At 41.7% G+C, this 24366-nt stretch overlaps 1 protein-coding gene across 17 annotated transcripts in view; it reads right to left on the bottom strand.

The window, feature by feature from the left end:
• Positions 1–18354, bottom strand: part of clasp2 (cytoplasmic linker associated protein 2) — an 83585-nt gene extending 65231 nt beyond the window's left edge. For 14 of the 17 annotated variants that reach the window (XM_060942889.1, XM_060942898.1, XM_060942893.1 and 11 more), the window contains exons 1-6: positions 17320–18354; positions 14229–14307; positions 13710–13813; positions 13420–13511; positions 10737–10812; positions 10309–10406 (exon numbers count right to left, since the gene is read on the bottom strand). In XM_060942889.1, coding sequence (XP_060798872.1) covers positions 10309–10406; positions 10737–10812; positions 13420–13511; positions 13710–13813; positions 14229–14307; positions 17320–17517 — 647 coding nt within the window. In that variant the 5' untranslated portion in view covers positions 17518–18354. Of the gene's footprint in view, positions 1–3162; positions 3257–10308; positions 10407–10736; positions 10813–13419; positions 13512–13709; positions 13814–14228; positions 14308–17319 lie in introns of those variants that run through there. The other 3 variants (XM_060942904.1, XM_060942905.1, XM_060942906.1) reach the window with 2 other exon arrangements.
• Positions 18355–24366: the final 6012 nt, after the last annotated feature.

The raw sequence follows: 24366 nt of genomic DNA, 5'->3' as shown, positions 1-24366 counted from the left end.
GGAGTATTGCCAGATGTTTATTTTGAAACACAACTGGTGGTGTTGCTATGCGGAAGTCATGTGGCGTTAGCCAGGATTCAGTTACCGTTTTGCTAGTTATCAACTGAAGACACCATTTTGTACACCGATTGTGATGACCACTATTTTCTAAGAAAGATGTTACTTTGTTCAGACAAACACTGTGTCTGCATGCGAGTGTGTGTCTGTCCGTGTCCATCCTGACTCACACCTGTTAGAATCCAGGAGCATTATGAAAGCTGTATGAGCGGCTCAGCGAGCGAGCCGGATTCTCCCGGTTCTCAACTACGGTCAGGAACACAAACAGGGAAAGTAACACACTATAATGGATTTTGTTCTTGGATACTTCTCCTGGCTTTACAAATTCCCTTAAGTAGTAAGCTAGGTTATCTGCCTGAACAGCACCAGCTATTTTGTCTCGTCTTTATTCATCTAGGTATAACGAACAGAGATTTCACCTTCATTTTTGAGGTCAAATATTTTTCCATTCACGCTGCTGTTACAATTTAGTCATGAAATAAAGGCCACCAATGAAGACTTAGTCAAAATTTACATTGACAAAATGAACACTGTTCTATAAAGCTCCAGGATAGCTTATACTGGAACACTTGAACTTTCACAATATGACAAAGGAACCGTAACAAAGGCATTTCCTGGTCTCGGATTCTCAGCTTGGAAGAGAATAAAACAGTGTTGCTCCCTTTGATGTTTAGCAGAGTCTTAAGCCTGTCAAGGTGACAGCAAGGTGAGTACAATTCATGGAAAACCTCAATATAACCTGTACCCAAGAGCAGAAAAAACTCCAACTAAGCAACACCTTTATCTTCTAACATGACAGTCTACACTGACCGTGTAACAGACACCAGAAGTGGTTGAAGTCGGCACTAACTCGCAGTGTAAAAATTAGCATACTTACTTTTTATTTTTAATTACTTTGTGGTTCAAGGTTAACTGTCTGTCTTTCTCAGAGACTATGAAAACCTTAACATTGAAATCAGTTCACCAAAAACCTTGGCACTCAAACGTGCATGGAAAAAAAATAAACAGACCTCTAGAGACAGTTATAGTTTCAAGACACTGTAGTCACAGCACCCATCTCCTAATGGATGATGTGCAACTGCTGATCGCCAAAACTGAAAGTGGTAGGCTGCGCTCTATTCAAACCCTGCCGATGCTATTAAAATGTAATAACAAACCTCACAATGAGCTCAATCAAGGGACAAAATGACAGCACATTTACATGCACAGTGATATTCCATTATTATTTCAAATATTTGGAGTTTAACAGGGGTCATGAAAATGGCATATTCTGTTTGGATATTCAGAATTTGGCCTTATTCCAAATGTAGCATTTTCCACTTAAGACGTGGGATATGCTGCTATTATTTGGGTTTTAGGAGCACTTTTTGGACATGTATACAGTGTATTCGGAATATGAATCTCAACTGAGGTTTTTATGGCGATTTGTGACACATGGCCTCTTACCTGTTGACGGTCAGCTCTGTGCATTGAGATGCGGATGCATATAAACAGGAATATTAGCGGAATTTTCATTAGCCATGTAAACCACTTCGTAGCAATCAGGGATGCAAACGGCGCGCTTTTTGGCGGATGCCGCCTTTTTCACGGCTGAATCTCGCAGATCCGATTTTTTTTTGGGGGGGGGGGGGGGGGGGGGGTTGGAGTGTCTGATTATAATTTCAAAGTAAATTCTGTATTAAAATTACTAAATAAGCAAATGCCGTTACAGTCCATGAAACATAGGAAGTATGAGAAGAAAACAGTAAATCAGAAAGCTGCGCACGTTTGCAAACGTGCGCAGCCTTCTGATTTACTGTTTTCTTCTCATACTTATACTTCCTATGTTTCATGGACTGTAACGGCATTTGCTTAAAGTACAGAATTTACTTTGATGAAATTATAATCAGACACTCCAACACTCCCCCTTAAAAAAAAAAAAAAATCGGATCTGCGCGATTCAGCCGTGAAAAAGGCAGCATCCGCCAAAAGGCGCGCCGTTTGCATCCCTGAGGAATACCGTCTTTTTCAGAATAAGGGCAAAAACCCGGAATACTTTGCGATTATAAAACGCAGCAAATGAGTTTTGGACAAGTTTTCGAATTCCATGCTTTTTATTAAAAAAAAGTCACAATATTTGAATACACTCAGTTGACCACAGGTTACCTATAGAAAGTGGTCAGCCTGGTAACTGCTATGCGTAGCTACTGTCTAATTAAATTAGCTGGTGAGCTGAAGTATCACTGGAATGGAAGCTAAACCAGCTTCTACATATCACTTCTCATGTATCAAGCAGAAATCTACCCCATAGTGTCCATCAGGATGCTCCTTCTTGTTTGTATACAGTACAATATAAAATCAACAAACTATTTAACTATACTTGAATAGTTACACATTTATGGCATTCAGTACGTGTATAGCACCAATTATGATATTGTTCATATCTAGAAAAATAGGAGAAATGGATGTCCATAGCATGCTAGAATAACTTCAATATGTGCACTATGCTCTAAACATATTCTGAAAATTGACATTTCAGCAACAGCGGAACTACACGCAGGAAAATTAGGATGTATTTAAAGAGAGCACGTTCAACACTGGAAGAAGGGTGAAAGCTGCAGACAATAATAAATCATCATCAACTGCATTACTCAAAGCTACAAATGCCCAGTGGTTGGAAAAAAGACAGACAATCATGCATGCAGTAGCCAGTTCGTATTAAGACCGAAAACTCAAGCAAAACGTAAGAAAAGAAGAAATATTATTGATACCCTGGAGGAGTTTCTGCACACAGTGTGCAACTCCATGCTTATGCATGCAAGGGTGTAGTGAGGGACTGAGCACACGTCTGTTAAAATGATCACAGTCGATACGGATCAGCCATGTTATCCTCGCATACGCAGAAACGCGACCCGCGCGTGCACACAGTCAGTACAGCCCCTGTCCAATTCTTCCCCTTTGTCTCCAAAATGGTGTAGGGATCAAAAGAAAGCAAACAGGAAGCCTCAGAGAGGGACAAGAAATAACGCCAAAGCTGCTCACTACAGCAAAAACAGCAATGGAAACAAAGAAAAGCATAATGAAAGGGTTTTAAAAAGGGTCAAGGAGCAAAATGATCCCACCCACCTGCACAGACACCGTCATCTTGTTTGTATGTGAAAGGGGATAGAAAAGCAGCAAACTCCTACCAAGTGTCCTGCATGAGTGTGCGCTCAGGACAGAGAAACTGCATAGCAGTATGTGTGTGACAGCAAAGGGATTCAGTTCCCCTTTACATAGCCTCCTCATTGGAACACATGCCAGTGGGAGGGGACAGCAGCTTGGAGACGAGACGAATGAGCCTGCCCCTCCCCCAACACACACATTCAACACAACCCCGTCTCATACCGTCCTTCCTCCCTCCTTCAGCCCGTCCACGTCATTCAACCTTACTCTCGTTTTGATTGGCACGTCTTTTAAGGCCAGCCTTTCAGTCTGTAACCATGTCAACAAGATGTTTCCCCTCTTCCTCAGTTATCCTCACGCTTTCCCTATGGCCTAGTTTGTGTCCAATGCTCACAATACTCCAGGTTTTATGGCGTGTATGACATACACATGCACTCTCCTTCACTCCCTGGACAAATCAGATACAACCATACAATTAGGACATGATGCAGCAGAATTCCAATCAAAATGGTGCAGGACAAAAAACACACGCGCGCGCGCACACATCCGTGCACACGTTCACAAACGTCACAGGCAGATTTATGTAATATTTGGGATAGAGTGGATAAGGTGTGCATTCTTATCATAACTATAAAAGATGACCATTGTTAAAGTAGGAGAAATGGGTTTCAGACAAAAGTGCCCAGATAGGAAATTCCACACTTTAATATGTGGCATGTTCAGTCTATTTGTCCAAGCTTCATGAATAAATTACATTATCCCAAAAACACTTCACCATTTTACTAAATCCTTACGTTCAGTATTCTTGACCAGTTGCATTGCTCAAGACAGAACAGTGCAGTTTATCATGGTCACGAACACAGCAGACATGTGCATAAATGCGACAAAAGGTTTCGGTCTGCAGTCTGCACATACACGAAAGTTAAAAATAGCTAAAGCATTATGTGGCAGTGTTAAAAAGCTCAGCTTAACTCCGTCTACCATACACTCAAAATAACGGGGGTACATCCAACTGCAAAATTCTGGGATGAAAAGGAAAAAAAAAAAAATTCCTACCAGCATTGCACACCAATCCACAGTGTTAAAAACCTTAAAAAAAAAAAAAAAAAAGAGAAACCAAACATTCAACAGCTGTAGGAGTCCTTCCAAACCGCTTGTGGCATTTCTGAAAGTGAGCACTAAAGCAGGCATGCATTACTTCGCAAAATCCCTATTTGACTGAGCATGCAGCAGCCTGGGTTTGCTTCAATTAAACATTGCAAGACAGAGAAAGGAGATATAAAGAGCGATTCCACCTACATTACAGAACTTTCTGAAGCCCCGCTGTATTACTGTACAGAAGACGCCTCATTATGCCAGCTCTGATTGTTTACACTGAACCAAACAAAGCTGGCATAAAGCTGCATCAGTGTGTTTTTACAGTGTGCCGGCGTTCCGCTACCAGAGACGTGACGTGCAACACGACAGCGCATCGGCGTCTAGCGTGACATGAAACATACTACATGTTGGAAATACAAATATCCCGAGCATACCGATATTGTTTTCAAAACAAAGGGTTGAGATGCTTTTGCCAGCTGTCCACATTTATACCCGCAAAGTTGCTGGACAACATGTTTGTGTGATCAGAAATACGTTGGAGAAATTGAAGAGAAGTGGGAAGAGATTTGAGGCAGAAAAGCACACAGACCTTACTCGATATTCACACCAAACGCGGCGAGAGCATCAAAACGACCGGAAGTCAGTCATTCATTTTCTATGTGAGCTAGTGCCTCTTGGCAGCAAGATTGTTGGCAGCGCCTCTTTGGCGGTGGGCCATCAGAATAAAGCTGAAGTCTATGCAACTTTAGGGTAATGAGCTAAAACGCAGTTTGGCAGCAGCCAATCAGAATTTAGAAGTATTTCGCTCTAAAGAGTCCTCAAGAACACGGTTGTGTAAATTTTAGTTCCACTGAAACTGTTCAAGTACAAAAGAGGAGAAATTAATCACTGTGATTGTCAGTTTCCACAGTGTTTGTATACAGGGATATAAATATATATTTTTTTAACTTAAAAAGAATAAATTGCATGTTGAAATTTGCCAACGTACTTATCAACACATCTCATTCTCATTATCTGTAGCCGCTTTATCCTTCTACAGGGTCGCAGGCAAGCTGGAGCCTATCCCAGCTGACTACGGGCGAAAGGTGGGGTACACCCTGGACAAGTCGCCAGGTCATCACAGGGCTGACACATAGACACAGACAACCATTCACACTCACATTCACACCTACGGTCAATTTAGAGTCACCAGTTAACCTAACCTGCATGTCTTTGGACTGTGGGGGAAACCGGAGCACCCGGAGGAAACCCACGCGGACACGGGGAGAACATGCAAACTCCACACAGAAAGGCCCTCGCCGGCCACGGGGCTCGAACCCAGGACCTTCTTGCTGTGAGGCGACAGCGCTAACCACTACACCACCGTGCCGCCCCTTATCAACACAAATGACTTTTAAAGTCTTTAGTTTACTTTCTTACCAAACATGTAATCATAATTGTTCATTATTTATCTTCATCAACTGATTTCTTAACATTTAAAATATTTCATGAGGTTAACTTGGATCCTACTTGTGGTCAGACAGCACAAAGATACCAGTTGATGCATGTTTGCTCTGCGACCTTTTTAAATAAAGCTTGCAAGACGCAGCATTCGAATGAACTTTATCCATCTATTTCGTCCACATTGAAGTTTGTGCACACTCCGCAAGAACAGCGTCACTGGCAGGGCAGCCTGAGTGAATTTTAACGCTTTTTTCGACGTTTGGTCTGAACATACCATTACACGCCATAGATGGACATGTTTGAATTCATGCTAGTCTTGGAAAGAACAATGTCAACATCAAAAATGTCACACCCCGTCCTGTCATGCTGGCTTGTGCCTTTTACACAGGCATCAACTCTGGCTGTGTTACTACCAACCGCTCCAACACAGAGGCAGAACAAAATTACCTCCCATTCCGTATTCGGACCTTTTACACAGAACGGCGAGGCAGAAAAAAGGTGCAACGTTCCCATCTTCAACAGGCTGTGTAAAGGGGGCTTGAGCAAGTTTGTGTTTTATGTGAAAAAGAAAAAACAAAAACCCTCACGTCAAACGCAGCACAAGACAACGGCTGACCTGATGTTACATAGCGAACCATTCACAGGTCAACAGTAATACAGGTTTATTAAAGTTTGTCACACTGCTAGGAGTGATACAGCAGTAACGCCTGGGTTTTAAAACGAGTTTCTCACTGATCCTATCAGTCAACCTCGTACATGTAGCGTTAGAGTCTACAGCCTCCAACTACACAATTTGTGCTCACTGTCCTCTATTCCTTGAACATTGCCAGTTTCCATTGCCGCTGGCTGGATATTTTTGTTTTAACCGAGCAGTGACATTGAAGTGCTCTAAATTCCCAGTAACACAGCTGATACTTCTTCTCGTGCCACACGCTACTGCTCTACCAACAACGATTTACACATAGATACATTTATATTCAGCTTAATAAATGAGGCCTTTTTATCGAGCTGAATACGAACAGATTGATGTGCAAATCTTTAGTATGAGCACATTCTACTTTTATTCTTCTGCTTCTGGGTGTATTTAAATCTATGCACGAGTGCAACTGCTTCCCAACTGAGAAGCATGTCCATTACTGAGGGTAAAGATCTTATAAGATTAATGCCATGCAGGCAGGCTTAGCAGATTTTCTCTTTAAGTAAACCTAAATGAAAATGAATGCTGTACAAATATTCTCTCATTTCATTAGTTTCATATTTGTTTTCCAAGGTAGATCCCTTCAAGAAAAGTAGCACTGCTCTTTAACTTAATCAAATGCTATTAGGCAAGACATTCTACATTGTGTTTATACAAAAGCTGCAGTGATGCTGAAAACCTCTGTAGGGCCCCCCCTTACACACACACAAAAATTGATCAGAAATCGATAAAGATCATACCTATAATGGCAGCAATATCAATAAAATAAGTTCCATCCCTACAGCTGACACAGGATTTAGCCCTCAGTTTTATTAGTATATTATTAAATATTTCTATCGGTGTAGTAGTGAGTCAAGATAACTTCCACTTGTTTTTCAGACATTACCATGATCGTTCATGGAGTCAAAAAACTTGCTTCTTTATGCAGGTCTGTGGGCATCATTAAATCTAAACTAACCATGTTGTGCATGTGCTTAGTAATTTACAGGTGATTGCCATTCAACATGCACACACAAGTATGAAACTCAAACTTTTGTAAATCTGGTGGAAACATTTTTAGTGCGGTTTGGTTTACGCCAACATTTACACACAACGGCGACGCCATGGCCTAATGGTTAGAGAAGCAGCTTTGGGACCAAACAGTCACCGGTTCGAGTCCCTGGACCAGCAGGAATGGCTGAAGAGCCCTTGAGCAAGGTACCTAACCCCCAACTGCTCTGGGTATGTTGTACATCACTCTGGATAAGAGTGTCTGCTAAATGCCATTAATAAAATGTAATGTTACATAAATTGCTCCATTCTCAAGGTCTGTGTTGGGTCAACAATGATAACCAATTATATCTGTTTAGTTGTGGGCCTTCTCTGTTACTGAATTAGCCATTTCTCAGCCATGTCAACATAAACTGGATGTGATGCAGTGCATGCGTGACATGTAACCAACATATTCATGCTTGTAATCACTACTCTTCTTGTTTTGCACACTATAATCTTGTGAGTCAGATCTTAACACTGCTGTCTTCTTAGCAAGAGCACGACTTCATTTTGGGCCACCGGAGCTTTATTTAACCATCAGCTGCTTGTGCAAATGTCCCCATTCTTTCTACTTCCTCCTGCACACAAAAGATTTTCCTCACTTCTGGCCGTTTTGCTATTTGTATTAAGAGGCACTGTACACCGAAAGCAATACTACCTAGTCCCACAGTTCAGATGGACCGGACTCAGATGCTTTGTAAAGAACAGTTCGTTTCTAGTTCTGCCCTAATTTATTTTAATCGTGGAATTATTTTAGATCAAGTGTGGTACAAGTGGTGGAGGCAAAAATTTACATCATAAAAATCTTAGTATTTCTCTGTGACCAAGATGGCAGTAATGCTGGGAAAGGGTTTATCCTTAAAACATTGACTCAGCCTATAAATACAATATTTAATGTAGAAAGAAACGACTGGTGTGGCAATAAGAGATGCAAATCACAATTTTTTTATTTTTTTTTAAACTACCAAGATGATGGTAAATCTCCTGTAGGCCTCACTATTTGAAGCGGATGCCTACTTTACATGCATTTCGAATATAATGTGTTGAGTTTGCTGATATCTCGTATGTAAAAGTAATAAACTGTTTATGCATTTCTGAGACTTTAAGGTAATGCATGGGTTTCCCCAAAGCGTTTTAGTGTATCGGGCCCGATACGCTTGCTCTGCCTGCCGATACGCTTAGTCGCTTTAGTTAAAATCCGATACGCTTAGATTTATACCGATACGTTAAAATTTCCTACCCACAAGTAACTAGATACATAAGACAGCAAATAACAGATCCATTTACATACTGATTGATATTGGTGTTAAACAAGTGGTCTTTTTTTCCAATGTTTGTGTTAATTCTGTCAAAGTAATATGTCCGCGTGGTATGATGTAAACAAACTGTAATCTGTTGGCTACGTCAAGATCACGTGTTCAAACCGTCCAATAAAAATATTGAAAGAAAACGTCAAACACCCCGGAAGTTTCCGATTCATTATAAGCGATCTCACTGGCTGCCGATGTTGTCCCCCACCAGACGGACAAAGCCGACTGACTTTAATAAGCTAGGAGAAGACTCGCTGGACAATTTGATCCACATTAGCATGGATGGCAGCAAGATGGATTATGAGAGGGCTGACCAACATTGGGCCGAGCAAAAGCCGAGGAGAATTAATCTGCTTTAAAGGAGCAGGAAACTTAATTCATTAGTTTGGGTCTGCAGAAAGATTATGTACTGATAAACACTCTCACGAAGTGAAGCTGTCCAAATGTGTCAAATATAACAATTTCAAATAACCATCATAAGCATTTTTGGCAGTGTGATGTCCCTGGGATCCATTTAACAAAAGAAGGCTCCGGATTATTCTTTTGTTAAAGGCTCACAGTGACATCACACTGCCAAATACGCTTATCATTATTATTCAAAATTATGCTACATGTGTCAGCCCTGTGATGACCTGGCGACTTGTCCAGGGTGTACCCCGCCTCTCGCCCGTAGTCAGCTGGGATAGGCTCCAGCTTGCCTGCGACCCTGTAGAACAGGATAAAGCGGCTAGAGATAATGAGATGAGATAATCTTTCTGCAAACTTAAATGTATGAATTAAGTTTTCTTTTCCTTTAAATATGTTTTAATCTTAATCTAGTCCATTTAATAAAGTGCCAAAATTTAAATTTTATAATATGCAGTTGCCTTACTTTTCTTTTCAGTGCATCTTAGTTATACATATATTACGGTAATTGCATCAGAAACATTCTAAATCATTACAGTTATAGTAATACAGCAACTTATTTTAAGGTGGCACTTCTTAGGTTCGGATCCCTTTGTGATCAACAGGAGGTCATGATGATCGATTCTCTTCATTGGATTGCATAAGATGGAGCAAACCGCTGGTCATATTTTCATGCACATTTTTGTTACAACACGACTTGATCAGAGATAATTAAGTGCAAGGGATCCCCGTAGATTTTCACATCTATCGTATACCTCAGTAATCTATCACAAAAACAGTTTAACCTGCATGTTGAACTTTAAGGTGAAAGTTCAAATGTGTATACATTAATACTATTTAGGTCAGAAATCATTGAAGCACTTAAAATCTATCCTATAATCATGTATCTAAAACCTCTCAGAGACCCTGAAAATGCACCTGAGAGCATCCATTTTCAAAAAATTTTCCGGGGGGGGGGGGATGCCCCCAGACCCCCCTAGTTTCACTTTGCACCGTTGGCGGTCAATTGTCTGTGTTTTATCATGCCGGAATTTAGGGCTTTAATTTTTTTCTGGGGAAAACACTGTAATGTATATTTGAGAGAAAAGAGTAAAGGTGTGTGAAAGAGTGAAACAGACTGACCGTGCAGCTGGCAGTCCTCTCTTGCCCAGGTCTGCTCTCACTCGCTCGCCTACGTGCCGATAAACCTCAACCAGAGCTGTTATAGCGGTCTCCCGTACCTGCAGGATACACATACTTGCAAATACTTGTAGACTCCAATATAAAAACAAACACACCCACACCTGCAAACATTCCAGCCTTCTCGCCTATTTTACCAATTCTTACATAAGGTTTTATCTTGGTTTTTTTTTTTAAATCAGGTTTTACCTGATGTTTTTTCCCCTGCCTTTAAAATTTAAACCCTCCCACAAGCTACAAACTCACTTCACTAGTCTTCTTAATCATACTCTCACTGGGTGATCTGGTTCCCACCAGCGGCTCCCACGGCACTAAATACACAACACCAGTACAAACATACACAGAAAAGCCATACAAAAACAAATACATACTTGAGGGTTCTGGTCTCCTGTTAGTGTACTCAGATGTGGTACAAATTTACTCAGACTCAGTGGCTGGGCACCGTACCTGAAATGGAACAACAAAGAGGGACACAGTTACGACAATTATTTCAGACTAAGAAGCTATTTATCTGTAAGTTGGACTGGAGTTGTTCGTATGCATGCATGTATGTATGTATACTGTAAATAAATAAATAAAAACCCTCTTCCCTCCCGTAAAATGCCTTAGTAGTAGCTTTATTGCTTCTGGTCCAGAAAAATATAAACAGAAGCCTAAAACAAAGAAACTAATGAGCTCATTTTTTTTAAAGCATCTTCATTTTTAAGGCTATAATAAAAAAAAAAAAAAAAGTGCAGCTTAAAGTTGAAAAATGACCTTACAATATGATAATCATTTGTTAAGTGGCGCATAATGAATCTTGACAGACCTTCTGAGATAAAGTGAAGGTTTATTTCTCTGGAATGTCTAGAAAGCACAACTTTATTCATCACACACTTGTGAAATTCCTCTCAGCATTTAACCCATCTGAAGCAGTGAACACACACACACATGAGCAATGAGCACACACACACACACACACACACATACATACACACACATATATATATATATGTGTGTGTGTGTGTGTGTGTGTGTGTGTGTGTGTGTGTGTGTGTATATATATATATTATTTACCAGCTTACTGGGTCCATGAACATAATTCTGACAGCTGACAAGGTCAGGATATAAACGAATCGAATACAAACCACCCGCCGGGACTCCTACTTATGCGGCTCCAGCTTATCCTTGAAGCTGGAGCCACAGCTGGATGAAGCCGGCAGCGCGCAGTGATAAGAAGGGAGAGAAAATAGTGCCAAGCGATTTCGAGGTCTGACTTTTTATTTGGCAATGGTTTTGTGATGCAAATATATCACTCTTTTGAACACATACTGTTTTGAGACGAAAAACGTTTTACTTTCGTGACCCCAACAAACTTGCCGGACTACTTTCGTCTGGACCAAAACTGGACAAGAACTGGACTCACAGGATGCTGTCAGGGGTAAGTCAGTGTGTTTGCACGACACTATTGATGGGGATGCCATACAGATTCATGTCAAAAATCCCGAACTATCCCTTTAAATCAAATTTGAGGCTTTTGGTTAATTCCTCACTCTGCACTCTAACTTCTATTCTTGTATTTGATCTGTCTTATTCTATTTTAGCTTATTTCCTATTCTCTTACTATTTAATTGTACTTGAATGCCTGTTTATGTTTCTGTCTTCCATCCATTCACCCCAACACACTCCAGTGTTATTGCCATTTTCATGCCACAACTTATAAATTTGTCACGTACCTGTTGTCATAAGGAAAAACAAACCGCTGCTATAGTCAATCTGAAATACTTAATGCTCCTTATGAAACAGCTTTTACAGCTTTGTGGAAATGCACGACCACAGTGCATGATGGAATATATTGCTTGGTTAGTGACCATCGGTTGTACACTGCTTTTCACGATGCATTGTGGAATACTAGGAGTCCACCATACAGGGTGAAATAATTCTCACAGCACTACAAAATGGCGAACTCACTATATAGTCCGCTATATAGTGAGTGATTTTGGATACAGCAGTGGATATTGTGGCACGATCTGCAAACTCACAAATGGCTTTGAATTTTGCACTTTAGAACTAAACTTTTACTAGAATTCACAAACTTTGAGTTGAGGAAAGGAAAGCAAAGAAAAGAAAGGTACTCCAAGGAAGGAGCATTTTATTTAATTTTTTTCGTACTTTTCAAATCCGACCAAACCTCAACTTTTAGTGGCCCTGGTCAGTTTTTAGTCGCCACTGGTGACCGCCAAGTTTCAACCCTGTACATGGGCTCAAACGGTGTTTTTTATCCCCCCCCCATAGTATTACCATGGAATTTTGCAGAACTTGGAGGCTGAAGGCCAATTTATGCTGACAACCCAGTCCTCGCAGATGGCGTCTGCGAAGCCCCCCCACAGACGCTCTGCGCGCACCTCCCAAAAATTGTGACCGCCGCAGACAGCCTCGCAGACAAGAGGGCTCTGATTGGTCCACTCTACATCCGCTGTACACGCACTTCCGCTTCCCTACTTTCCCGGTTTGGTTTGTTTTCACGACCGCCATTTTTAAAAACACGAGCGAAGATGGAGCAGCACGAAGAGCGGTTGATCGAGGAAGTGAGGAAGTACGTACATCTATACGACTCCAGTTCTAGTCATTATAAGTAACCGGAGGATAAACACTCCACTAACCACACCCACCAACTACTCCTAGCGATTTCGCGACTTCGCGCCCCCTTGCGTTGTGGCGGTGAATAACATCGCGCACGCCTATTACTCCCTACTCAACGATAAATTACAACTGTCTGCGAAAAGCTATCTGCGAAAGCCTTGTCGCAAGAGCATGCAGAGGCCCTGAGGGGTAACGGCATTACTGCAACAACGGAGCAGTGTTAAAATCTTTATCTTTTACACCGTATAGTGTTTTATATATGAATAGACATATATACACAAACTTCTCCAAAATCGCAAATATTCCTCCCTATAAATGAACACCTGACTGCTTAAATGTGTCTCCTTGAATTAAGCCATGGGATGTGGACAGTGCCCCCTGGTGCACCCCTCAGGCTACGCACTACAGTGTACAGAGTGTCAAAAGACCCACGTGTTGAGTGTGGTGACCAGGCACAGACACAGTCCTTCTCTGCTTCGGAAGTTCTTGTGTTTGAAGCCAGGAAACAGTCTCTCCCAAACGTACTACACAGACACACAGAGAGAATTAGTCACTACATGTACTGAAACAGGAACAAGCACAAAACAAGAGAAGGAGGAGGGGCTTTAAGAGGTCACAGAAAGGGAAGTGAAGGCACATACAGAGCTGTACATTAATAGTTTTTTCTCTTTTAAATGTCTATTGGTGGTGAAGATGGTGAGAGCACAAGAAGAGTAACTAACCATGGGAGTGGCTGCCTCTTCCATCAGCTTGAGAATGAGCGTCTGTGCCTGATCTCGTACCTGATCTTTCCCATCACCCAGACGATCCACTAATGCAGGGACCACTGTACGTGTGCACGCGCGCGAGAGAGAGAGAGAAAATGGGCATTTTAGATCAAGCAAAATGTACAGGGCAGAGGTAACTGAAAATCAGGGTTGGGAGCATCTGTATCCTTTTTTTTTCCTCCCTCCCTCTTGCATCATGATTCCAGAAAGGAATGGGGCTCTGGGTGCGTGGGGGTTGCTCTGTTACTAGCAAAACAAGCCGTTTCCTTGGTAAAAAAACGAGGGTGGGCAGCCAAGACAGCTGAGAGAGTGGCATTCATCTGAACATTATGTCATCTTATGTGTATTGAGTCATTGTGGTATTCCCCTTTCAACGAGACAACAGCTCATAACGGGATCTTTTTCACATCCTTTTAATGAAGGTTTCGGGTCATATGCTTGATAGAGAGTCATTTGTACAAGAACATATTTTACCTGTGCCTACATAACCTCGAAAGCGATCACTCAGCCGGTCGACAAACGCGCTGACAATATCGATCCCCAGCAATGCAACCTGAAATCAGATTAAAGAGACACAAGTCATCTGAAAATGCAGACTAATTGTACTCATATTTTTCCTTATAAACACCCCCCCCAACCAATAAAATAATAAATAAATAAATAAATAAATAAAAGTAGGGGAGCCAAAGTTTAAAAAAAAAAAAAAAAAACCCACAACCCACTACCTCCTCTGCTAACAGAATGCAAATTCAACATTTTATAAAATTCAATAGAAAACCAAGAGGATTCCTGATGCCTTTATGAATGTGTCTGTAGACAAATGTTATGTCTGGGAGAAATGTTCTGAATATTTGTGTGCGCGCGCGTGAGAGAATGTGTTTGAGGCTTGTGCTGGGATTGCTGCAGTATGTTTCTTGGCAGTACAGGATGGAAGTTAACATTCCAGAGAAACAATCAAATATTCACTACATCCCTGCAGCTTCAGTTATGACCTATTTTAGTCAAAGAAGCCAAAGAGGATCCTGACTGCAATCAGACAGGTGAGTGTGTGTGCCTACCAGACCTGGATGATTTTTCATGTGTATTTAACAAAAATCTAAAAACATGAATGGAAAAGTATATACACAACACATAGGACTCTTTCTTGATGGACTCAAGAAACATCAAATGTTTAACAATTTGTTCAATTCTCACAATCCGTCGATTTTTCAATTTTGCCACGTGACACTTTATTTTCAGCCATTTTTCATTCTGCTGTATAGATACCACCTGACACATGGACTGATCAGCTTTTGAACTTCCTTCGATAGCAAACACAACTGTTTGAACTTGTTAAAGAGACACTGCAACCTCCCTTCACAAGGATAACGAGATTCGTGCTGGTCTTATAAGCAGCTACTGCATTCAGTTAAAAAAACCTGCATTACAGAATAGCATGCGTTCTGCCTTCATTAAGCCAGAGAGAACAGATAAAGGAGAAATCCACACACAGCACTACATTTGGTTTTGATTTTACTAAAAAAACAAACAAACAAACAAACAAAATCCACCTCATTTTATACAGCAATCTAAATGAACCAAGTTTAGGTTTAATAAATGAAATACATCATGCAGCTATTTCCTAAACACAAACATCTCGCCTACCAAAGCTTCACTTAAGTATCAGGCTGTGGATGTAAACAATGCTGGCTCAGACACTGCATTCATAGAGACATACATAAACCAAATGTCCACGATAAATTATTAATTCCAAGCTATTATGATTTTACTAGCCATAACAGGGAAAGGAAACGCCTAAACAAAACACAGATGTACAGTCAAACAATATTAAAAAAACAAACGATATAAGAATGAACCGCTCTCATTTTTCCATTTCCAATATCTATCGGCTTTGAGTATTAGCTGATAATACAAAACATCTGCTCTCTGCAAGGATCTGCTGTCAAATTACGCAAAAAAAACCAAAAAACCCACACCTCACAGTCTTAATGGTGGCGTCCTTAAAGACCATTTGTGTCCTACTCAGATAGCATAAGATTTCCCAACAGTTACCTGTTAAGTAATGTTGCCATAGGACGACTAACAATTATGATTAATTCACATTGCTGTATCGGTCACAAAGATGAGACTGTCTTCATGATGTACACATGGTTGTCACACTAAAAATTCATACATACTACATACATTTCATTTTAATACAAGCTGACTGTATTAAGCTTATGGAGGCACAGTGCTGAGCACCATCACCTCACAGCAAGCAGGTTCTGGGTTCGACCAAGGCAGAGTTTCGTGTTGTTCTTGTGCCTGTGTGGGTTTCTGCTGGGTGCTTCGTTTTTTCCCCCCTCACAGTCCATGTGGATCAGGTCAACTGGCTACTCTAAATTGCCCAAAGGTGTGAATGTGAGTGTGAATGGCTGTCTGTCTCTGTGTTAGCCCCAAGATAGACTGGCAACCTGTCCAGGGTGTATCCCGCCTCTTGCTCAGCTGATTGGCTCCAGCTGAGCCGCAAGGGATAAGCGGCATAGAAAATGAATGAATTTGACCTTTACGAGGGCACATGGCCACACAAGCATATGACCATAACATGTACGCAAGCTAAATCCGTGCTACGAACTCAATAACTAACCTTTTTTCCTCAGACAAATCCTTTCAAATATCATCTATATTTTATTGTTCTGTATTTTAAACATGGCCAGTGCTTGGTTTCATCAGGACACGACAGAATAGTAGACTTGAGTTTCCTGGATCGTCTATAAACAGAAAAGGCCGAAACCTACAGTTCGTACAGAACATAATCGAATATTTACAAACATGTCCGTTTGGATACGTATATGGGCTGGGATTCTTATTACTGGTCATAGTACGAAAGGAAAGGGAACATTCACAGCATGATATTCAGAAAGATCATGATGTATTCGGACAGGACTAAATTTCCAGTAATTACCCCATTTCTCCACGTAAAACTCGGATTGATCTTGTCAAATCTGACGTGACACTAATTCAGAGTTTAAAGGCAGTACCAGTCCTGATACTGAGTGTCGAATCGGTGCGTCTCTAAAAAGGAAAACCTCATCACCTATAAACGAAACACAGGCGTGGACATGAACGCTGTCTCCTCAGACTCAGAAAACAATACTCGCCCTGGTCCCATCCCCCAGCCTGAAGAAGATGCTCACTCACCCCATTTCGATTTACAGAAAAATCAATACAGAAAATAATGAATGAGCCGGCATTAGGAGTCAATACAATACACTAGAATAGAACAGAACAGAATACAACACTGCTCAGCTTGTAGATTTGAAGCTACTAAGCAGAATGTACACTTGGTCCAGTAAAGCCTGGCTAAATAAATAAACGTCAGGCACAGAAGAAAGCCTGAACAAGCAGCAAATACAAAGAAAACCATTCCTGGTGAGCCATTAGATCATAAAGACTTCAAAAAAAAAAGTGTTCAGATGAGATGTAAAAGGCACTTTGGTGGAGCTGGAGCTGTCACAACAAAGCAAAACTGATCATCGCTGAACACAGAAGTACCCTGACCCATTCCATCACAGTCCCGGGGTACCTTGTAATTGCTGGAGTTGACCCAGCCCGTCAGCTCGTCTATGGTTTTATCCAGGCGAGATTTCTCCTGCTCCACGTCGGAGGACCGCTGCGGGTCGCTCAGGTAGTCGATGAGGTCGGGACCAACCTGCAGCCGCCGGCTCACGTCCTTCTGCAAAACTTGCTGGTAAAAATAGTCCATGTTGTCATTTTCCTCCATGCCTCTGTGGAGAAAAGCCGAAGCCGCTCACTATAAAACTGGGAAAAAAAAAAAAAGTCCAGAGCTGAGGACCTCAGCTCAGGATGTCCCGGTCTACAGGAAAACAAGCTGAGAAAATCTGACAAATATACAAAATGTCACAACACATAAAAAAACAACCGGGAAGACTTGAGCTTGTAAACAGTCCAGGACTGAAATGCAGAACTTCGGAGCCCACGCAAAACAACTTCAGACAAGTTTGAAAGGGACAAAACTGCTCTACAAAAATAAAAAATTTAAAAAAATAAAAAAGTCTCTCACACACACAAGTACAAACTTGTAGAAATGACTTGCTGTCGTTACCGAGACCACAGAGATGCTCATCAAAAGTGTATCGCTTTCTTTAGCCTCGGGAGCTGAAGCTCTGTTTCACTCAGTTACAATGCTTAGCTTAGCTTTTAGCTTAGCTGTATGGCTAGCTGGCTAAACTTATGGCCGCTTGGCCTCGGGCCTGTCTCCCGTCCTCTCCTCACTACTCGGCTCCATTTTTCAGAAAAGCCGCTTCTCACACTGCTGCTGTCTGCGCGGACCCCTAGGGTGTCCTAACAGTGGCGCTGCTGTTCTCTTCCTACAGCTTTCGGCCACACTTAACCCCAAAATAATTAACACTCCGACAGCTGCCCCTCTCTCTCACACACACACTCACTCTCTCAGCCCTCCCCCGGCCCGCACACCGACCCGCACACCGACCCGCCTGCTGTGTACAGGCGCTGTAGGATAGTGAACAAAACGGACAGCGGGGCCGAAAGGCCGCGGGGTCTTTCAGCGCCGCACAGCTGCCCGCCGGACTGCCTGAACAAAAAGGTGTGTTCGCACCCCTAAGCATCGCTAAGGCTTACCCGCACGATTGCATGTTCACAATAAAACATCAGTGACGATTAATTCCGAGCGCAAAAGTTATTTTTTTTTTAATAATTACGAGTGAGTATTTTATATATGTGTGTGTGTGTGTGTGTGTGTTTGATACATGAGAGAGGAGAGTCACACGCGAATGGAGCCCTCTGCTGGTGGAGAAGTGTATTTACAACCGTAAATCTCATCTCACCTCATTGTCTCTAGCCGCTTTATCCTGTTCTACAGGGTCGCAGGCAAGCTGGAGCCTATCCCAGCTGACTACGGGCGAAAGGCGGGGTACACCCTGGACAAGTCGCCAGGTCATCACAGGGCTGACACATAGACACAGACAACCATTCACACCTACGGTCAATTTAGAGTCACCAGTTAACCTAACCTGCATGTCTTTGAACTGTGGGGGAAACTGGAGCACCCGGAGGAAACCCACGCGGACACGGGGAGAACATGCAAACTCCGCACAGAAAGGCCCTCGCCGGCCACGGGGCTCGAACCCGGACCTTCTTTCTGTGAGGCAACAGCGCTAACCACTACACCACCATGCCACCTCCATCCAACCTGCTGTCATCCAATTATTTTTTTTACATGTATAACTGATATAATTTTGTTTGCTTATTATTTTACACATTGCATGTTATATATACACACATACACACATATATATCATCTCATTATCTCTAGCCGCTTTATCCTGTTCTACAGGGTCGCAGGCAAGCTGGAGCCTATCCCAGCTGACTACGGGCGAAAGGCGGGGTACACCCTGGACAAGTCGCCAGGTCATCACAGGGCTGACACAGAGACAAACAACCATTCACACCTACGGTCAATTTAGAGTCACCAGTTAACCTAACCTGCATGTCTTTGGACTGTGAGGGAAACCGGAGCACCCATTGGAAACCCACGCAGACACGGGGAGAACATACAAACTCCACACAGAAAGGCCCTTGCCGGCCGCTGGGCTCGAACCCAGGACCTTCTTGCTGTGAGGCGACAGTGCTAACCACTACACCACCATGCCACCCCCACCCAACCTGCCGTCATCCAATTATTTTTTTACATGTATAATTCATATTATTTTGTTTCTTTATTATTTTACACATTGCATGTTTTATATATATATATATATATATATATATATGAGCAGCACGGTGGTGTAGTGGTTAGCACTGTCACCTCACAGCAAGAAGGTCCTGGGTTTGAGCCTAGTGGCTGATGTGGGCCTTTCTGTGTGGAGTTTGCATGTTCTCCCCGTGTCTGCATGGGTTTCCTCCGGGTGCTCCAGTTTCCTCCACAGTCCAAAGACATGCAGGTTAGGTTAATTGGTGGCTCTAAATTGACCGTAGGTGTAAATGGTTGTTTGTCTCTCTGTGTCAGCCCTGCAATGATTTGGCGACTTGTCCATGGTGTACCCCACCTCTCGCCCATAGTCAGCTGGGATAGGCTCCAGCTTGCCCGCGACCCTGCACAGGATAAGCAGTTACAGATAGTGGATGGATGGATGTTATATATATATGCACTACATGATTGGCTGATTAGATAATTACATGTCTTAATGACTTTATTCTGATTCTAAAATAGTACAGTTAACTGGAAGTTAACTAGATTCAATACAATGAATTGAATTCAGTACAAAATCTATAATGAGATACTGTACAAGTATTTTAAAAGGTGATATGGTAATGCATGTGTAATAAATATTATATAAATACAATCTGCACTGTTAAATATGACCACAGAACAGTTAATAGTTGTTGCAACTGCTTTGAATAAATGAACAAATAAATATTTCATTACTGTTTTATATATAGGGTGGCACAGTGGTGCAGTGGTTAGCACTATCTCCTCACAGTAAAAAGGTTCTTGGTTTGAACCTCATGGCTTACTGGGGCCTTTCTGTTACCCTTTTTGACCAACAAGGAACAGGTTCTTCACCCGGTTCTGTTCAGGATTCTTCAAACTTTGGTGCCAGCTAACAAACTGGCCCACGTTTTCACCGGTTTTGAGTGGAACCATTGTAATTAAGGATGTGTCATGAATGGAGGCCATTGCACCATGCACAACAGAAGTAAACAGTAGGAGCAAGATGGCAGGATGCATTGATTACCTGCAAGCTTTTGTTTTGTTATTACAGATATTTGTTTTAGGTCCATTTTTTCTGAGGATGTATCCTTTTCCATTACATTCTCCATTGCTGCGCTCCGCTTCCTCTTCACAGTAATGACAAGCCTGCTGATGATGTCATGATTTGTGCTGGAGAAACCAGCTATATTTTGGTTCCAGCTGGGAACTAACTTTTCAGGTTCTGAACTAATCTATTTTTGGCTGAAATGTCCTGAACGGTTCAAAATTTGGTGCGTGAACAAGAACAGAACCCATTCCCTGATGGTTGAAATGTTCTCCTTGTGCCTGTGTGAGCTTCCTCTGGGTTCCTCCCACAGTCCAAAGAAATGCAGATTAAGTCAACTGGCCTGTGTTAGCCCTGTGATAGATTGGTAACCTGTCCAGGGTGTATTCTCTTGCCTAAAGTCAGCTGGGGATTGGCTCCAGCTTCCCTTGTGGCCCCGACCGATAAGCAGTATAGATAATGGATGGATAGACACAGGTTTTATCATCAAGAAAACAACACACTATTGTGTTAACCTCACAAAAATACATCAATAAGTTAATTAAATAAACACAAATTTGTTTGTGTGAGAATACGTGTTAAAATGGACTCATCTGTAAAAACTGTGTTGTTTTTGACATATTGTTACATGTAGTAGGTCATGTCATGTAAAATAAATACATAAAATGCATAAATATTACTAAATACTGTCTGAAATGTGTATATATTCTGGTTATGTGACAGATACTTTACTTATGATCATAAGAAAACATATACAACTCATTTTCACAAGAAAAAGTTAGAAAGAAAATGTGAAAACATGGAAAATGTGTCTAGACGATCCTCTTTCTTTTAAGAAAAGTTTGAGATCTTTTGGTTTTTGTTTTTTCATTCTCCCTCCCATCACTGCTTATCTCAGTTAGTCCTCTGAACAGCATTTGACACTATGACCAAACTGACCAGAGGTTCAACTAAAAGTGGAAACTGGGACCTGGAGGAGCTGTAGATCTTTGTCTTTGATTTTTATTTTGTCTGTTATCCTCATGAATAATGCTAGTGGAACAATGTCAAAATAAAATACAAGGAAATTGTGTGTAACAAATGCTTAATGAATTGATATGTGATTCTGAAATCATGGCCTGAGGGCCCATGTTGCAGTTTTTCACTCCAGATCTACTATAACTTCATACAGAAGTTATAAAAAAAAGTGTGTGTCTGTTTTTAATGGAATCTTAAAAGTTGAAGGCTGACATACAGCGTTTATAGCTTTAAAGCCAGAGTATCCAAGGGAAAAAGTGAGACCGCTCCCAGCAGCACCAGGTGATTCTCAGGACAGGACAGGCAGGTCTGGAGGACAGGGGGTTGAACATAAGGTTCTTTATGCTAAAACATTTTGAATTACTAGTGATGTTCATATAGTGTTGCTTAAGGAGACGTGAAAACTATAACCTCCGAGTTCAGGAAAATGGAAGTCTCCACTGACTAAGAGCAGACTACTTCTTCTACTACTACTACTACTACTACTACTTAAGATCCCCGTCAATTATGACGATGGGGGACCCGTAGCCCTGTGGTGCCTCCTTATACGTCGCTCTGCGGCTCGTTCTCCGAGCCTAAGCTCGCAGGTTTCCGACCCAGAATGGAGGGCACACCTCCACAGGCAGCGGTCCTGGGCGTCCTCATACCAAGTCTTCAAATCCATTTGGAAGGCACGAAGGTCTTATATGGGTCCGTAGCGGGTAAGTGGTTCCACTGCAAAGGGTTGCTGGCCCTGTGCAGTGGGCAAGCAGGCTGCCCTCCTCCGTACTTGCGATCCTCATAGGGTACATTTAGGAGTGGAATCATACGAAACACAAATCACCTAAATTAGCCCCAAGAGGCTATCTTGAGGACCAGTGGGACAAGATAGAAGAGCGGACAAGATAGAGATATTTACAGTAGTAGCTATGAAAGGCAACCTTAGTCTGAAACAAGGCAGGCTTAAGCAAACTTGAAATGATCACCCATCTTCTTTTTAAATGTCATCAGGTTCTTTTGGGCTGGCACTTTATTTCCAGGAAAACCCACAGTATCTTGTTTTACGCTTCCCAACATGCAACACTTAACTCATTTTGTATTCATTGCTTCTTGTACACGACTGTTACTTGCCATTACACTACATGCCATAACTTAGACTAAAACAACATAAAAAAACAGACAGTTAAAGCATTACTGCGGAATATATTTAGTCCAAGATTTCAGCTGGTGCGATAAATGTGAGCAGTCTGTAGTGGTAGTAGTAATTATTTTTACACAAATCCTTCCAAAAGTATTGGAACAGCAAGGTAAATTCTTTTGTTGTTGCTATACACTGAAGGTTGGAGATCAAGGAATATGAGACAATGGATCAGAATTTCAGCTTTCACTTCCTGGTATTGACATTTAGACAACTTAAAACATGGCACCTTTTGTTTAAACCCACACATCTTTCAAGTGATCAAAAATACTGGAATGAGAGTACGGGTGTTTCTTGCTGCTGAGGTGCACCTTGTTACATGGATTGTTTAAACTATTAATAACTGAATGCCGACTCTTGGTTTGAGCACTGGGTTTCACCTGTGAAGATTGCATTTGATGTTAAAAAGGATAAACCAACACACAGACCAGAGAGCTGTCCAAGGCAGAAAAGCAAGGCATTTGAAGCAGAGATGAGGGAAAATTATCAGAGACATTGCACAAGCCACGGGCATAGCCAATACAACAATTTGGAAGTTGATATCAGAAACATTATGAGAGCATTGGGGGAGGAAAAAAAAAAAAACCCAAACAAACCCAAAACAACCCTCAGTGACAACAACCTTAACAAGACAAGGGCGAAGGTATCACAGTTCATCATTTGAAGAAGACTTCAAGAGCAGAAATATAGAGGCCATACCATAAGATGCAAACCACTCATCAGGCCAGATTGGAATTCACAAACAAATAGAGATGAGCCAAAATTTCTGGAACCAAGGTTAATCTCGATCAACGTGATGGAAAAGCTCAAGTGTGGAGAAGGGATCTGCTCATAATCCAAAACATATGAGCTCATTGGTCAAGCATGGTGGAGGTAGTATCATGGCTTGGATTTGCATGGCTGCTTCTGGAACAGGCTCACTAATCTTTATTGGTGATATAACTCATGCTGGGAGTAGCAAAATTAATTCAAAAGTCTATAGAAACATCCATCCATCCACCCACCAATTATCTGTAGCCGCTTATCCCATTCTATAGGGTCGCAGGCAAGCGGGAGCCTATCCCAGCTGACTATGGGCGAGAGGCGGGGTACACCCTGGACAAGTCATCAGGTTATCGCAGGGCTCTATAGAAACATTGTGTCTGCCAATTTACAGACAAATGCATCCAATCTAATTGGAAGGAACTTCGTCATGCAGCAAAACAGTGATCCAAAACACACTGCCCATACAACAAAGAATTTCATCAGGGGGAAAAGTCGAAGGTTTTAGACCAGTCAAGTCAAATCACCAAATGAGCAGCATTTCCTGAAAGAGGAGACTGATGGGAGGACCCCCCCCCAAAAAAAAAAAAAACCAAGCAACTGAAAGGTGTGGTACAAACCTGGAAAATCACCACAAGGAAGAATGAGAAAAGTTTGATGATGGCAATGGGCTTGATGCAGTTGCTGCAAGCAAGGGATATGCTACCAAATATTTAACAGTTATTCCACAAAATTGAGTCGCACATGAGCTGATAGCCGACAAGGCACGTAGCACCGAGTTGGCTATAAACCATGTACGATGAGATTGAGTGGAATAACTTATTATATCCACATTCAGTGGATTTTGAGAAACGGAGCATTTTTATTTTTAGCAAAT

This window comes from Neoarius graeffei, chromosome 16 (assembly GCF_027579695.1).
Source record: "Neoarius graeffei isolate fNeoGra1 chromosome 16, fNeoGra1.pri, whole genome shotgun sequence".
Lineage (NCBI taxonomy): Eukaryota > Metazoa > Chordata > Actinopteri > Siluriformes > Ariidae > Neoarius > Neoarius graeffei.
This window is presented reverse-complemented; position numbering and strand designations above follow the sequence as displayed.